Source organism: Oryctolagus cuniculus, chromosome 1 (genome assembly GCF_051225735.1).
Source record: "Oryctolagus cuniculus isolate XC-2025 breed Fujian yellow rabbit chromosome 1, ASM5122573v1, whole genome shotgun sequence".
NCBI lineage: Eukaryota > Metazoa > Chordata > Mammalia > Lagomorpha > Leporidae > Oryctolagus > Oryctolagus cuniculus.
This window is the reverse complement of record NC_142867.1, coordinates 8709039-8723270: the sequence shown is the minus strand read 5'-3', so window position 1 is coordinate 8723270 and position 14232 is coordinate 8709039. Positions and strand designations below refer to the sequence as shown.

At 54.3% G+C, this 14232-nt stretch overlaps 3 protein-coding genes across 7 annotated transcripts; 1 reads left to right on the top strand and 2 right to left on the bottom strand.

The window, feature by feature from the left end:
- Positions 1-49: 49 nt before the first annotated feature.
- On the top strand, positions 50-2511 carry TMEM179B (transmembrane protein 179B). Of its 4 annotated transcripts, none has more exons than XR_007914313.3 (6): positions 50-182; positions 791-978; positions 1059-1193; positions 1301-1379; positions 1589-2222; positions 2343-2511. XR_007914313.3 is itself a non-coding variant. In XM_002721041.6 (5 exons), the coding sequence occupies exons 1-5, from the start codon at positions 87-89 to the stop codon at positions 1748-1750; spliced, it is 660 nt and encodes a 219-aa protein (XP_002721087.3). In that variant the 5' UTR covers positions 50-86; the 3' UTR covers positions 1751-2511. The 4 variants fall into 4 exon arrangements, 2 of the variants coding, with proteins under 2 accessions (XP_002721087.3, XP_017206044.3); XR_011386822.2 differs by having other exon boundaries at positions 1301-1471; XM_002721041.6 differs by having other exon boundaries at positions 1589-2511.
- Positions 2051-3459, bottom strand: TMEM223 (transmembrane protein 223). The gene is made up of 2 exons (XM_002721040.6): positions 2685-3459; positions 2051-2408 (listed from the first exon to the last, which is right to left on the bottom strand). The coding sequence occupies exons 1-2, from the start codon at positions 2989-2991 to the stop codon at positions 2116-2118; spliced, it is 600 nt and encodes a 199-aa protein (XP_002721086.3). The 5' UTR covers positions 2992-3459; the 3' UTR covers positions 2051-2115.
- On the bottom strand, positions 3118-13989 carry NXF1 (nuclear RNA export factor 1). Of its 2 annotated transcripts, none has more exons than XM_002720996.6 (21): positions 13761-13989; positions 12157-12340; positions 11807-11960; positions 9798-9881; positions 9580-9684; positions 9408-9488; positions 9225-9294; positions 9009-9097; positions 8781-8888; positions 8507-8616; positions 6659-6695; positions 6348-6416; positions 6217-6272; positions 5978-6085; positions 5813-5871; positions 5604-5719; positions 5434-5476; positions 4744-4816; positions 4064-4246; positions 3576-3636; positions 3118-3459 (listed from the first exon to the last, which is right to left on the bottom strand). In XM_002720996.6, exons 1-21 carry the CDS (start codon positions 13786-13788, stop codon positions 3421-3423), a joined length of 1857 nt encoding a protein of 618 aa, XP_002721042.1. In that variant the 5' UTR covers positions 13789-13989; the 3' UTR covers positions 3118-3420. The 2 variants fall into 2 exon arrangements, with proteins under 2 accessions (XP_002721042.1, XP_017206034.1); XM_017350545.4 differs by having other exon boundaries at positions 5813-5868.
- Between the last annotated feature and the right edge of the window lie 243 nt (positions 13990-14232).

Sequence of the window (14232 nt, the reverse complement as noted above, 5' to 3'; positions counted from 1 at the left end):
CGTCTCCGCGCTCGTGGGTCGCGCCGGATGGGGCGGGGCTTGGGCGGTTGGTTCCCGCGGCGGCGCTCGCTGGTGGCTGGGGCGCCATGGCGCTGCGGTGTCTGCAGCGCGTCGAGCTCGCGCTCTTCGCTGCCGCCTTCCTGTGCGGGGCGGTGGCGGCCGCGGCGCTAACCCGGACCCAGGTGCGGTTGCGGGATGGGACCCGCGTTGGCGTTGGGACGGGAAGGCTCGGGGGCTTGGCGGCCCGGTGCGCGCTGGCCTGCGACGTCCGCCGGCTGGGTCCTGCCTCGGAGTCGCTCCCTGAACCGCGGGAGCGCATTACTGGACCGGATGGGGCCTAGTGGCTCCCGCTGCGCCACTCTGCTCAGGCCCCGCGCGAGCTGTTTGTGTTGTGTGGGCTCTGCCGAGAAGTAAAGCGTAGTGTAGCGGAGATGAAGAAACAGCCACGATTGCATCACTGTGACGAAGTGGGGATGTGGAACGGAGGCAGCAGCAGAAGCGAGCGATAACACGGGCGAACTTAACCCCTAGAAGGTGGGCACCAGTGTGCCTGTTTACTGACCAGAGACAGCACCGGAGATGGGTGCACTAGGATTCCTTCACAGAAGGGAAACCGGGATCTGCAGCCCATAGTGCTCCGCAGGCACCGCCCGTTTCCCGATCCTGTTGGCCAGCCAGGGCAGGCAGGGCTCCTCAGCCTCCCCGCCCCAGGAACAGGAACCCACACAGCACAGGTGACTTCCTCGAGGGGCCCTGGCCTAACCTCACCCTAAGCAGCTTCTCTCCGCAGGGCTCCTTCAGTGGCAGGTGTCCCCTGTACGGTGTGGCCGCCCTGAATGGCTCCTCCCTGGCCCTAGCCCGCCCCTCAGCCCCATCCCTCTGCTACTTTGTGGCTGGGGCCTCGGGCCTCCTGGCTCTCTACTGCCTCCTGCTCCTGCTCTTCTGGGTCTACAGCAGCTGCATCGAGGACTCCAGCAGGTGACTGTCCCACCTTGAGGGCCAGGGGCTACGGTGGGGGCGAGTTCCTGCTCACTACAAGCCTGTTCTCTCCCGGATAGGGGTCCTCTAGGGCTCCGCGTTGCACTGGCCGTCTCAGCTGTTGCCGTCTTCCTCATCTTAGTGTCTGCCTGTGTCCTTCGCTTTGGCACCAACTCTCTCTGCAACTCCATCAGCTCCCTGAACAAAACAATTAGGTAACGGGCAAGGGCGGGATGTCTGGCCGGGGCTACCTTCCCTCATCAGTCGCTAATCCTAGGGCACCTGGGCACAGCTGTGCTTAGCGTTCATCCTTTTCTCACAGCTGCTCTGGAGCCCAGAAAATCCCGTGGACACCCCCTGGAACCGCTCTGCAGTTTTACTCCAACCTACACAACGCTGAAGTGAGACTCACGGACATGCCCAGATACTCATACGAGTACTGTAGCTGCAAGGGTGTTTGCACTCAGCATTCTATGAGTAGCTTGGCCTACCAGTGAGCACCTGAAGACAGCTGAGGAGCTGTCAGTGTGACACTGAACAGCTAAGGGTGGTATGTGGGTGGGAAAGGCTGGATCTGCAGCGACTGCTCATCCTCTCCTGTCTCCCACAGACGTCTTCCTGGGTGAATCTGGTCTTGTGGTGTGTGGTCTTGGTGCTCCAGGTCGTGCAGTGCAAGTCTGAAGCCGCCCCATACCGGCCTCTGGAAAGGGGTGACCCTGAGTGGAGCACTGAGACAGATGCTCTGGTTGGGCCACGCCCTTTCCATTCCTGAAGAGTAACTGAAGAACACCTCCTACAGCCAAAGACGCCGTGCCCAAGTGCCTGCAATCCTCTTGCCCCTTGCGTGGTCCTATTTATATCGGGAGCCTACAGACTGCCCCTCCCCAACCACGTTCTTACAGCTGTTTTTGTACCAAAATATTATATGACTTTCTTCATCTGGTATAAAATTCTTGATGTTAAGCAAGTAGCTGGGAGGGAGGCTTGAAACAGGGACCAGGGAGTTGTCTTTGGATGACTCCTCCCCTTTGTTTGCTGTCAGTGAATCTTGGGCACATTTGCACACACCTGGTGTCACTCCATCTCAAAGATTTCTTTTTATTCCCCTCTGGGAGGGGTGAGTGACCTAAAGTTTCTTTACAAGCTCCGGTAGGCACCCACAGTGTTGTCAAAGAGCTGAGTGTTGGGGAAGTGTCCAGCCTTGTCCAGGAGGAAGTAGAAGCGCCTGCCTTTGACCTTCAGAGGTAACATAGCAGGGACTTCACCCCGGTGGGCCATGCAGGAGACCTGGTTCAAGGGGACAGTGATGTGGGCCCCCCAGCCAAAGGGGGCATGAGTGGTGAGTGTCACCTGCTGCCCTCCAGCCCGAAGCATCACTGAACGCACAGACCGGAGAGAGAAAAGAAGACCGGCAGCAAGCACCAGGGTTCCTGTGGGAACAGCAAAGACTGGGGTGAGCGGTTTTCACTGGAAGGCCGAGCACCAGTCCTTCCGGTGCCTCCTGAATAAAAGCATTGTGATGACGTTCACGGACCTCGGCTTAGTTATTCTGTCAACACCTGAGTAGACGTCCATCCCCGTTTTAGAAGGGAGATGGGTGCAGAGGGTGCTCTAGGGGAGACCTCTGCCTCTCCAGCCCATCCGGGAAGGCTGAGTTCCCTGCTGAGCAAAGAGGGTCGTGCAACGTGGTGGGAAGCCAGACTTACCGATGGCGCCACAGCCGACGGCGAGCCCATACCGCCAGAGGGCGGAACGCAGGTCCCAGCGGCTAGGAGCTGCATCCCGAGGCTGCGCTGGGACTGGGGGTCGGGAAAAGACGGCCACGCTCAGGGAAGCCCAGAAGACGCCCTGGCCCGCACAGAACAGCCCGAGGATAGTGAAGAAGCGGCCCCGTTCATGCTGGAAGAGGAGCACGTCCCGCGGTGGGGTCGCACTGTACAGGGACCGATGCAGGAACACAGGCGGCTGCGCACGGAGAAGCCCAAAGACACACCGCGAGCAGGGCGCCGCCATGGTCTGTGCCGGCCCACTTCCGGGGCGGGACTTCCTGCCGTAAGCCCGCCTCCAGCCCTGGAAATTCACAGCCGTGGGAGCCCCCTCTAGGCAGAAGCCAAACAATCCCGCACGCAGGACACAAAATACAACTGTCACTCTTTATCTTAAAAAGTACGGAGGATCCTGGGGTTAAGTACACAAAGCACCTAAGTCCTTCGGGTAGTTTAGTGTCAGTTCTATAAAGTACGCTTTGGCTTCCTGGCACCAGTGAGGCTCAATCTTCCGGAAGTCTTCCAGAAGGCGGGTGAGGAGAGGGATTCAGCAGCCCTCCCTCCTCGGTCACAGTCACAGGGTGGCCTCCGGCCGGACAGGAGGAAACAAAGACGGATGACAACCGGACAGTATCCAGAGGCTATTTACAGGGGGCTTCTGGGACATGACACCGGATCACTTCATGAATGCCACTTCTGGGATCTCACCTTTGGCCTGGAGAAAAATGAAAGGTCAGCAGAGCCAAGGCCATGCCACCCGTGCCCAGCTTACTTGACCACGTTGAAAGGCCAGAGCGTCCTCTTATTTGCCACTGTATTCCCAAACCTTACCTTGAGATGAGTGAAGGCCTGGGCAGATCTGGTGTAGTCCCAGTTGTTGTCCTGAAGGCACCTGGAGTGGAGGAAGAACAGGTGGCTCCATGAGGACCAAAATGCAGTCACCCTGACCACTACCTACCACTTCAGAATCCCTAGTATGGATTGTAACTATAGATTTTCTATACAGCCAGGACCTCCATCGCGATCCCATATGGATGGCAGGGGCCCAAACACTTGGGCCAATCATCTATCTACTGGTTTCCCAGGCACATTTGGAGGTCAGTTTGCAAGCAGGGCAGCTGGGACTCAAACTGGGATTCCGATATGGGATGCAGGCACCACAAGCTGTGTCACAATGCTGGCCTGAGGGCAGATTTTTATAAACCAATATTTTTTTAAGTAACAAAAAAGTTTTGGCTTTTAAGATTTCTAGAGCAATCCTCAATCATTACCAGCCCTACCTCAGTTTACCCCTATTCCTACACTTGCTCAGCACTCACTTCTGAGACCACTCAAGGTTCATGCCAGACTGAGTAGAGAACGCCTGCAACATTTCCTGCTGCTCCGGGGAGAGGGTGGGCACGGGGCTGGAGGAAGGTGTGGGGGCCGGCATGGCGAAGGCTCTCTGGATCTCTTCAGCGCTCGCGTTCCGCACAAATAGCTCGTCATTTACAATACACAGCCTGGGGGACAAGAAACACCTTCAACAGCAGGTCAAAGAACCTCATCTCCAAACATCACTCCTTTTCTCAGCGACCCTACGAAGTCCCCTTCCCACTGTTAGCTGCTGCCTTTTACCATTTGCATAGTTTGTGCTCTGGGCTTTGTGTTTGGAAGGATGTTCTGCCAAACACATTGAACTCATAGTTTCTCATCTGACCACAGACAGCTGTGAGCCCCTGTGTATTTTATCTGTCTTCACAGTAAACTTAGGAAGTGAATATTATTATAATATTTTCAGATGAAGAAACTGGTCCATGGCCAGTAGTAAACTCAAGATGAAAACCCAGATAGTCCGACTCCAGAGCCAAGCCCTTAACCAGGATGGGAGCCACTTCCTGTGATCTGCCACTGCCTTTCAGATTCTGAAAACATCCTGAGGACTGATTCTACCCTCCAATTACCATGCTGCTGGCCATGAACTGGGATTGGTACCCAACCTGGTAAACCGGGAACTTACCCTGAATTGCTGGCAGGAACGGCAATGAATGTCCGAGTAAAGGCTCGCAAAGAATCCCGGGACTTTCCATCCACTGCAAGGAGAGCGGCAACCACCTTTTAGAGGCACTTGTGCTTTATGTTTAGAAATAGCTTCTCAGCTCTCTGTCTTCTATGTTATAAAGAACCCCGCGTGGGCCACACTGGGATAACTATGTCATGTGCAGGGGAGTGTAGGGGGGGCAAAGGGTCAGAGGTCAGAAAGGATAATAATACTAACAACTACTAACCCACTGACAGAGCACTTGTGTATTGTGCCAGGGGTAAAGTACTTTAAAAGTCACTTCATTTACTTCCTATGGCACCATTAAGACCTGGCTGTTACCAACTCCATCTCAGAATACAAAGGAAGATGCTGATGAAGCTCAGAGATAATAACTTGCACACAGATGCACAGAATCAAGATTGAGATGGAAAACCAGACCTTTCTGACTCCAAAGTCTGTGTCCTCCTAATCTATCCCAGGCTTTTCCTATACTGCAGACAAGATGGGTGGAGAAGGCAGGCCCAAGCACAATGGCTTGGTGGCAGAACGGGAGGAGATCAGGAAAGAAAAGGGGACAGAAGGTAGCTGAGAAACTAAGAGTGCTGAAGAAGATTCTGGATGGAGGAGGGACCATGCTATAACCTCAGGACCCCCCCAAATTCTCACCTTCCTTAAAGACACCGTTGACAGAAAAACACAGCAATGTATTCTGAAAAAGAAGCATTAGGGACACTGGAGGCTTCTTGGTAGGACCTGAGCCCCTTTGCCTCTTAAATGCTTCCCTCCACCCTCACCCCCAATTTAAGGCGTCTATCAGGAAAGAAATAGGCACTTACGGTCTGGGCGCTTATGTCTACTACAAAGGAATTGACGTCATGCTGAGTTTTGGGCAACTCATTGAGGAAGGCAACCACGTTGAGACGTGTGTGCTTCAGCAATCGGAACCGCAGTGCTGGAGGTGGAGGAGGAAGGGAGTTGGGGCTGCCAAACCATCCTAAGTGCTCCGATTCCCTCCCATCCTGTTTTGCTCACATCATACACTTACTAGGGTCTTTAAGCTTCTTCACATTTCTGCTATCCTTGAAGTACTCTGCCAAGCTGCTTCTAGTGGAAAAAGAGGCATTGGTCCGAACACTGGTTGCTAGCAGAGCTGGTCCCTTCCTGCTGGGAAACCCTGAAGGCTTGGGCAGGTTCTGGGACGTGAACTCACCGGCCGGGGTTCTGGGGGATGAAAGGAATGCTCAGGGAACAGCAGGCCCCATCATGATAGGCATCCAGGAGCCCCTGTCGGTCTCCAGAGTCATAAATTGCATAATACCTGTGGGAGGAAAAAAAGAAAAAGGGAAACTCTAAGCTCTGCAGCCACAGAGGGACTTAGCAGCTCCCAAGAATGAACCGGGCTTTGGACAGCCAAACCCCTCTGCAGCCTTGGGGCCCTGGGATACTTACTGCTGCAAGAAGTGCAGGACCAGACTCTTCAGGTTTTCTGTTCCAAAATAGCTTCCCTGGAATCAAACAGATATTAGGACCATGGAACCAGTACCCCCACCCCCACATTCTAGCTATGTCCCCGTTCTCACCTTGCAGGGTGGCAACAGTGTTGGGGCTTCAACATCAAAGGCAATTGGTGGGGGTAACTCATGGCCATCCTATGCAGATAAAGTGAAAGGTGAGTATACACCAGAGGAAAAATGGCTACACGCTTACCTAGATGGAAGAGCTACAAATGACAGGCAAGAAGTGTGAAAGAAGTATGAAAAGTGTCCATGAACCCTGACATATGCAACTTTTGCCTAGCAGCATTTCCTGGGAAGCAGGATTATAGCTTTTGTCAGAGGGAGTGGGAGATATTATACTCTTTAGAAGAAAATGAAAACAGCTGTCAACTTACCAGGCGTAACAACTTGGGGAATCGTTCACGAATGGCGCTGTCAAGAATGGGACAGAAGTGAGTGATGCTTCAGGGCCACCGTGCCTCCTGGGCTGCTATAGGAGCAAATACACCAGGGCCCAAGGGTAGCCCATACCATCCTGCTCATCCCCCCACTCCTCCCCAGCCTGTGCTCAGAGAAAAAATGGCCCACACTCCCCACCTGACCCAGGGCTCCCAGACATGGACTGCCTTGAAGGCTGTCACATTTCTCTCTGCCTAACCCCAAGTGCCACAAGAGTAGCACTCTCAGCCCAGGCTTTAAGCCCAGGCCATCCTTCCCCTCCCTGCCCCCCTTACCTTCCACCTACTCACCTGTGCAGCCCAGGGAGAAGGGAATGGGGTGGGAGCCCAGGGGCTCCGCTGCCTCACCAGGTATCCATCAGTTCTGCCAGGTCTGGCCTTGGCCAAGACCAGAGCACACCACAGGATGGCACAGGATGTTGGGGCAGGGAGATGAGCAAGGCGGGGCTCATGGGGAGGGGAGGTAACAGAAAAAGACAGGAAAAGAAGAGGAAGCAAAAAGGGAGAATGGGATGGGACAAGTGAGAGACAGAGGAGGCAATGGGAAGTAGGGAGGAAAAGGCAAGAGAAAGCCAAGAAAAACAAAAGAGCGACAAAGCAAGGAGGCATTTCCATCAAAGAGGATAGGAGAGGAAGACACCTGGATACAGCCTTTTCCTTTAGCTGCCCTTTCCCTGTGGTCCAAGGCAGAAATGGGGAAGAAATCTTTGCTGTGGTGAGCGGGCAGTTGCTATTGGCCAGGTCTCTATCTGCCACCTGGGTCCCGATCTGAGCTGGGTAGGCGTGGGAAGCAAAGCAGCCACGGGGGCAGGAGACAGCCCTCAGAAGGGGTGAGGGTTCATACCCCTGCAAAGTTGGGGGGGTGAGGGTCTGTGCCCCACCTCTGTTGGCCCCCAAGTTCTCTCCTGATGGCCCCTCTGCGACTGTGCCTGTCTTAGGTTGTTCCTTCCCAGAGGAATCTTACCCGTCTCTGGCTAACCAGCCATCCTCCGGGGCCAAGCAGGGTGACGTGAGGTGTGCGAGTGAGAGCGGGGCAGTGCCCCTGACAGGGTCAGTTCTCTGTCTCCTTGGTAGCCTATGCCCCCGTGGCCTCCACGCCCAGCACCTTCCTTGGGATTCCCACGCCTGCTGGCGAGACCACAGCTCTGGTCACATGTCTTGGGGAACCCAGGTTTCTTCTCCAGGGAGGGCCCAGCTCACAGCACCAGGTAGAGAGATTGCAGGGCACCAGCCCCCATGAGGCCTCAACCTCAGCATGTGCCGGAAAGCCCAGGCAACAGCCTTAGGCAACTGGATTATGAGAAAGGGTCCCTCTTGGCACAAAGGCAAGAGGGGCCATCACAGGACAAAGGAAGAGAAAGTTGTCTTAGCAGGAAGTTCCAAGTGGGGAGGGCTTTCTCAGCCCAAGGACACCAGGCTCTAGGCCCAAGGCAACCCCATTTATGGGGCACATAAGAGACATCTCCTAGTCAGAGCACAAAGGGGAAATGTCCTTCCTGGAACAATAGGGTGGGCAAGTTCCAGAAAAGGCTGCGTTCAGGGAGGAAGGAGAAAGGCCAAAGAACCAGCAAACAGGCGGTCAGGTGAAAAGCAAAGGACAGGGGATCTCAGGGCAAGGCTGGGAGACATGGACAGACGAGAGAGGAGCACGTGATCCTCCCAAAGGACAGGTGGTTCCAGCTCAGGGCTGCACATCTCCTGCAGACGGGCACTGGTCAGGGTGCATTAGCTCAGCCTCCCAGGGGGTGAAGGTCCCCAGGAGGGAAGACAGAGGCCACAACTGACCTGATGTAGGTGGACTGGTCTCGGAAGGTGTCACACAAGGGATTTCCATCAAGCCACAGCTCTTCTAGCTTCAGCCCTTTTATCTTGTCTAATTCTCGCTCAGACTTCAACTGCAAAAGATGGGAAAAGAGGGAGGAGAGAACCTGGTGAGACATCAGTTGGACTTCACACCTCCCATCCCGACTCTCATCTCTTGCCTGTCGCCATCACCGGGCAAGCCCACTATGTCCTCTGGCCACCCCATCAAAAGCACAGCCAGCCCGTCAATTCTTACTTCATTCCCGGAGAGGTTTAGGATCTTTAGGTTGGGTGCCTTCTGTACCAAGGTGGACATGTCATCCAGTCTGAACAGCCTATTGTCACTCAAATTCAAGGACAAGAGCTATAAGGGAGAAAAGAGTTTAGTGCTGCTAGTGAGTAGATCAGAGGCAAGTCTGTCGCTGACCCCATGCCATCGATCCCTCGCTGCTTCCCACGCCTGATACTGGTCCAAAGGCCTCACCTCTGGAATATTCTCTTCAATGATTCGCAAGGCAGCTGCCATACAGCTTCTACGATTCAGTACAACATCGATATTCTGGGCCAACAAATCTTCAGGAAGCAGAAAAGAAAGCAAGAAAAATCTGAGAGGACTTGCCCAGGCCAGCGGCAGCACTAATCATTCTTCAACATTCCCTCCCTGACAGAGCCCCCTTACGTCACCTGCTGCCAGCCGTACCTGGGTCTGAACGCAGGCCCTTGAGATCCAGTGCTTGCTGGGAGCCGTCATAGCGTTTGCTCATGATCACCTACAGAGGAACCAGGGAAGAGTTCGGCCGTCACAGGGACGGTGGGTATGGGGCTGGGGCATGCGAAGTGGGAAGACTGGGCTGCAAGCACACGTAACCTGAGCCAGCCCTACCTTCAGCTGCTCTACTTGTTCTGGCTTCAGTTCACTCTGCACAGTGAGGGGTGGGGTAGAGGAGTTGATGAAGATGGATATCTGGAGGGAGGACAAAGGGCAGAGTAAACGCCAGGGAAAACAGCCCAAGGACCAATCCCCACCTCCAGTCCAACCAAGCTCTTTAACATACCCTCTTGTTCTCCCTATCCAGAATTTTATAGTTGATCGCCTTCAACGCAGAGGCAGTACTGGCATCCTCGACAAAAAACTGAGCCCGTGTGTTCTCATAGTGAAACTGTAAGAAGAGACAAGAGCATTACTTAATCTCAAAGACCAGAACCCCTTGTCCAGATGACCCCTCTGCCCTCCGTGGTGCCCAGCTAGTTGGCCACTCAAGCCCTGCTTTACCTCAATGGGAGTGAATGGGACACTGCACTTGCTCTGAATCATGTTCAGGAGCCATGACTTGTCATACTTTCTGCCATGAGGAATCTAGAAATGAGAAAAGGAGAAAAGATGGAAATTCTATACAACTAAGACTGAACAGCACACCCCATATGGCATTCCTTATGTACTTTCTGCCAAACCTTAAAAGTTTTTTTAGGGGCTGGCACGGTGTAGTGGGTAAAGCCACAGCCTGCAGTGCCAGCATCCCATAAGGGTGCCGGTTCAAGTCCTGGCTGCTCCACTTCCAATTCGGCTCTCTGCTATGACCTGGGAAAGCAGTAGAAGATGGCCCAAGTCCTTGGGCCCCTACAACCACATGGGAGACCCGGAAGAAGCTCCTGGCTCCTAGCTTTAGATAGGCACAACTCCAGCCATTGCGGCCATTTGGAGAGTGAACCAGTGGATGGAAGACCTCTCTCTCTTTCTCTGCTTCTCTGTAAATCTGCCTTTGAATTAAAAAAAAAAAAAAAAAAAAAAAAAAAGGTGGGGGCGCCGGCACTGTGGCACAGCGTTTAGTTAAAGCCCTGGCCTGAGGCGCCGGCATCCCATAGGGGCACTAGTTCTAGTCCCGGCTGCTCCCACTTCCGATCCAGCTCTCTGCTATGGCCTGGGAAAGCAGTGGAAGACGGCCAAAGTGCTTGAGCCCCTGAACCCATGTGGGAGACCAGGAAGAAGCTCCTGGCTTCCGAATGGCATAGCTCCGGCTATTGCGGCCATCTGGGGAGTGAACCAGCAGACAGAAGAACCTCTCTGTCTCTACCTCTCTCTGTAACTCTGTCTTTCAAATAACTAAAATAAATCTTAAAAAAAAAATAAATCTTTAAAAAAAAAAGTTTTTCTAAAGAAAAGAACCAATCATAGGGTTTTCACTTGAGACATATGGATTCCTTAACCTCTTTTCTGTCTACTTACACACTTCTTATTCTTCAAAACAATAAGTTGCTTGATCTAAGTTTTAAGATTTTTTTTTTTTTTGACAGGCAGAGTGGACAGTGAGAGAGAGAGAGACAGAGAGAAAGGTCTTCCTTTGCCGTTGGTTCACCCTCCAATGGCCGCCGCGGCCGGCGCACCGTGCTGATCCGATGGCAGGAGCCAGGAGCCAGGTGCTTTTCCTGGTCTCCCATGGGGTGCAGGGCCCAAGCACTTGGGCCATCCTCCACTGCACTCCCTGGCCACAGCAGAGAGCTGGCCTAGAAGAGGGGCAACCGGGACAGAATCCGGCGCCCTGACCGGGACTAGAACCCGGTGTGCCGGCGCCGCTAGGTGGAGGATTAGCCTAGTGAGCCGCGGCGCCGGCCAGTTTTAAGATAGTACCTATACTGTGCCTGTCTGTACCCTCAGAACTTCAGGGAGTCCAAACCCCATATTCAGCCTCAGCCAATTGGAGACATCCAGAGGAGCTCCTCTGCCTTCTGACTACAGTTACATCTCCCTTCTGTCCCATTCTACCTACTCCCTGCCTTGCCTTCTCTGAACCTGTTCTAAAGTGTTCTAAGATACTGACCCTTAAGAGAAAGGATGGGGGCTGGCGCTATGGCGCAGCAGGTTAAAGCCCTGGCCTGAAGCGCTGGCATCCCATATGGGTACCAGTCCTAGTCCCTGCTGCTCCTCTTCTGATCCAGCTCTCTGATATGGCCTGGGGAAGCAGAAGATGGTCCAAGTCCTTGGGCCACTGTAGCCAAGTGGGAGACCTGGAGGAAGTTCCTGGCTTCCGATCGGCGCAGCTCCGGCCGTTGTGGCCATCTGGAGAGTGAACCAACGGATGGAAGACCTCTCTCTCTGTCTCTACCTCTCTCTGTAACTCTTTCAAATAAATAAAATAAAATATTTAAAAAGAGAGAGAGAGAAAGGAAGGACACCTGATTGTGCAGTAAAGGGCCAAGAAAACAGATTTTTGTGGAATAACAAACACCTGTACTCTGAGCAAGGTCCCCCTGTCCCTGTACCGCTTTGTTTCCCACAGTACTCACCGTAATCTTGAACCAGTTTTTGGAGGTCCCATCCTGGCTGGTGCCGGCCCCTCCTCGCTCTAAAGGAGCTCTGTCTCTCCGCACAGTAACATGAATACGCTCTCGACCATGCCAAGTGTCGCCCCGGCGGTTGGGTCGGGCAGCATAGGGGGTGCTGTGAGGAGGCAGAGCAAAATGTCCATATGTGCTACCAAAGTTTTCTCAAAGACTGTCCCCGCACTGTACAGGACCATTTAAACTGGTCCTGGCATTTCTTATTCTTCCAGGTGGGAAGAGAAATGACATGGCCACTAAGAGGGCTATATAATCTAGGGGGTCACTAATATAACCCAGACGAACTGGTCACTTACTATCGTACTCGGGGACCATCCTGGGCGTCACTCATTGCTACATCTCCATCATCCTCCTCAAGCCGGGAAGACCGGATACCAGAACCACCTCTTCCAGAGCGACGGTTACTCTCACCATACTTCCACCGGAAAGGACCCCGGCCTTTCTTTCTTCTTTGAGGGAAACTAACACGGTCATCGTACTCTACGGTTAGAAACAGGCACACGAATTATTAACACCACTGCTCCCAGCACCTCCATATGGCAATCACAGTGCCTCACTGTTGGGAGAGAACATAAGAACCACAGGGGCCACCTCCAGAAAACCGTGGATGACATCATCAGGGAAAAGTTATTGGGAGACTGTGCAGGGCTTTTGAAAAACGAAGCAGAAACCAGAACTACAGAGAAGAGAACCAGAATGGAGAAGTGTGGCCAACCCAAAAGTGTAACTGCCCACAAGTCAGACTCCTGAAAACCACCTGAATTCTGCCACTCAGTTATGTACCTATACCGCTTGAATGAAAGTTACAACAGGATCAACTGAAAGGGCTCTCTAAAATAACTCCACGTTCTTAAACTGCCACTCTGAAAGTTCTGAGATGCTCCGTTTCCTTGGCCAGAAAAGCCCTTTAAAAGCTCAGGAGACCGGGCCTGGACTCAGGCGCCAGAGAAGCAGCCCCACCCTAGGCTGCTCAATGAAAGGTCCCCAGATGCTCTCTAGATAAACATAACCTACTAACTCCGTAGGAACGGCTCCTTTAAAAATGGTCCATGACTTCCAAAGAAAAACGCATCTACCTAGTGCCCGGTACTCTGTAAATAATGAGCCCCAACAGATAACCCCGGCCAAGCAGAATACATGAACAGAGGGTACGGTGAACACTCACTGAGGGCACTCTCCTGTGCCGGGCACTGTGCTACCAGCACCTGGTATGTAATGATCTCACGGTCTGTCTGTCTCATACACACACAGTCTCTCTTCTCTCTTACACACACACAGAGGAAACAGGTAGTTACTTTCCACACTAAGGGGTTTGGGAAAGAGGCCTGAGAGTTTAACTCCCTCCAGCTTGCTGTAGACAACCCAGGTTTCAAAACTCGGCTGCCGGGCCCTCCAAACCACTATAATGGACTCACAGCCGGTAGGGTGTCGGGACCAAAACATCCAGTTGGTGTGTCGGTCTCAACTATTAAGCCAAAGCCACAGGCCAGAAGGCAAGGCCGACTGGACGCGGTAAGAAAAAAAAAAAAAACAACAACAAAACCAGGGCACCAGGGCAGCCCACTGAGTCACATTAAAGGAAGAGTCGGGCCGCCAAACTGAACTGACAGGCACCAGCCACTCTCAAAGTTCAAAGGAAATCCCGTCAACCCACCCGAGCCGCCCGCTCCGAGCCGCAGGTCCTCCCAACGCCAGTGCCCCGGAGTCCTGTCAACTCGCGCGCCCACCTCGAGTCCGGCCGGCCCCCCGGGGACCGCCTTGCCCCCACCCGCCCCGCGCTGCCGCCGCTCCCCTCGGACGCCGGACCCCTCGCGGCCTCTCGCCCCGAGCTGCGGCCTAGGCCGGCGCCGCCCACCCGGGCCCCAGATCGTCCGCTCCACACACGAGATCCAGCACTGACCGTTGTACGACTTCCCCTCATCCGCCATCGCACAGCAAAGAACAGAGGCTGGCTTAGGCGCCGGCCACGACGCCACCAAACGTCCAAACGCCCAAGCGCTCAAGACCCAAGCGCTCTTACGCGGGGCGCCACCGCATTTATCCGGCGAAGCACGTCGCGCGCCAGCGACGTCCGCAGGCTGTGGGCGGTGCCTCAGGGAGGGCGCGCCCCCCTGCGCGTGCGCACACGCAAGGCTGCCGCGCGGGGCGGGCCCCGCCCCCTCCAGGCCCCGCCTCGGAGCTGAGCCCGCGGGTGCCCGGCTCGCTGCCGGCTAGTCCGTCCGTCACCCGCCACCTTTTCATCAGCTCTCCCAGGCAGCTGTGGCAGTTCTTTAGCTTTGCAACAGCGAGCGGGCTGCTGGAGCTCAGAACTTAGGGAAAGGGGCCGCACGGAGAGCCTTCGAGAAATGGAACCCCGCTTCGGCGCTCCCCTC

What these genes read in the sequence shown, in the direction of transcription:
- NXF1 (XM_002720996.6), bottom strand. Translation starts at nt 13,788, where the DNA reads ATGGCGGATGAGGGGAAGTCGTACAACG. An exon ending in TTGAAGAGAATATTCCAGAG is followed by an intron (nt 8,889 to 9,008) that starts GTGAGGCCTTTG and finishes TCTCCCTTATAG; the next exon opens with CTCTTGTCCTTGAATTTGAG. An exon ending in GAAGAAGCTTAAAGACCCTA is followed by an intron (nt 5,720 to 5,812) that starts GTAAGTGTATGA and finishes CTCCACCTCCAG; the next exon opens with CACTGCGGTTCCGATTGCTG.
- TMEM223 (XM_002721040.6), bottom strand. Translation starts at nt 2,991, where the DNA reads ATGGCGGCGCCCTGCTCGCGGTGTGTCTTTGGGCTTCTCCGTGCGCAG. An exon ending in CGTCGGCTGTGGCGCCATCG is followed by an intron (nt 2,409 to 2,684) that starts GTAAGTCTGGCT and finishes CTGTTCCCACAG; the next exon opens with GAACCCTGGTGCTTGCTGCC.
- TMEM179B (XM_002721041.6), top strand. Translation starts at nt 87, where the DNA reads ATGGCGCTGCGGTGTCTGCAGCGCGTCGAGCTCGCGCTCTTCGCTGCC. An exon ending in TGCATCGAGGACTCCAGCAG is followed by an intron (nt 979 to 1,058) that starts GTGACTGTCCCA and finishes TCTCCCGGATAG; the next exon opens with GGGTCCTCTAGGGCTCCGCG. An exon ending in TCCCTGAACAAAACAATTAG is followed by an intron (nt 1,194 to 1,300) that starts GTAACGGGCAAG and finishes CTTTTCTCACAG; the next exon opens with CTGCTCTGGAGCCCAGAAAA.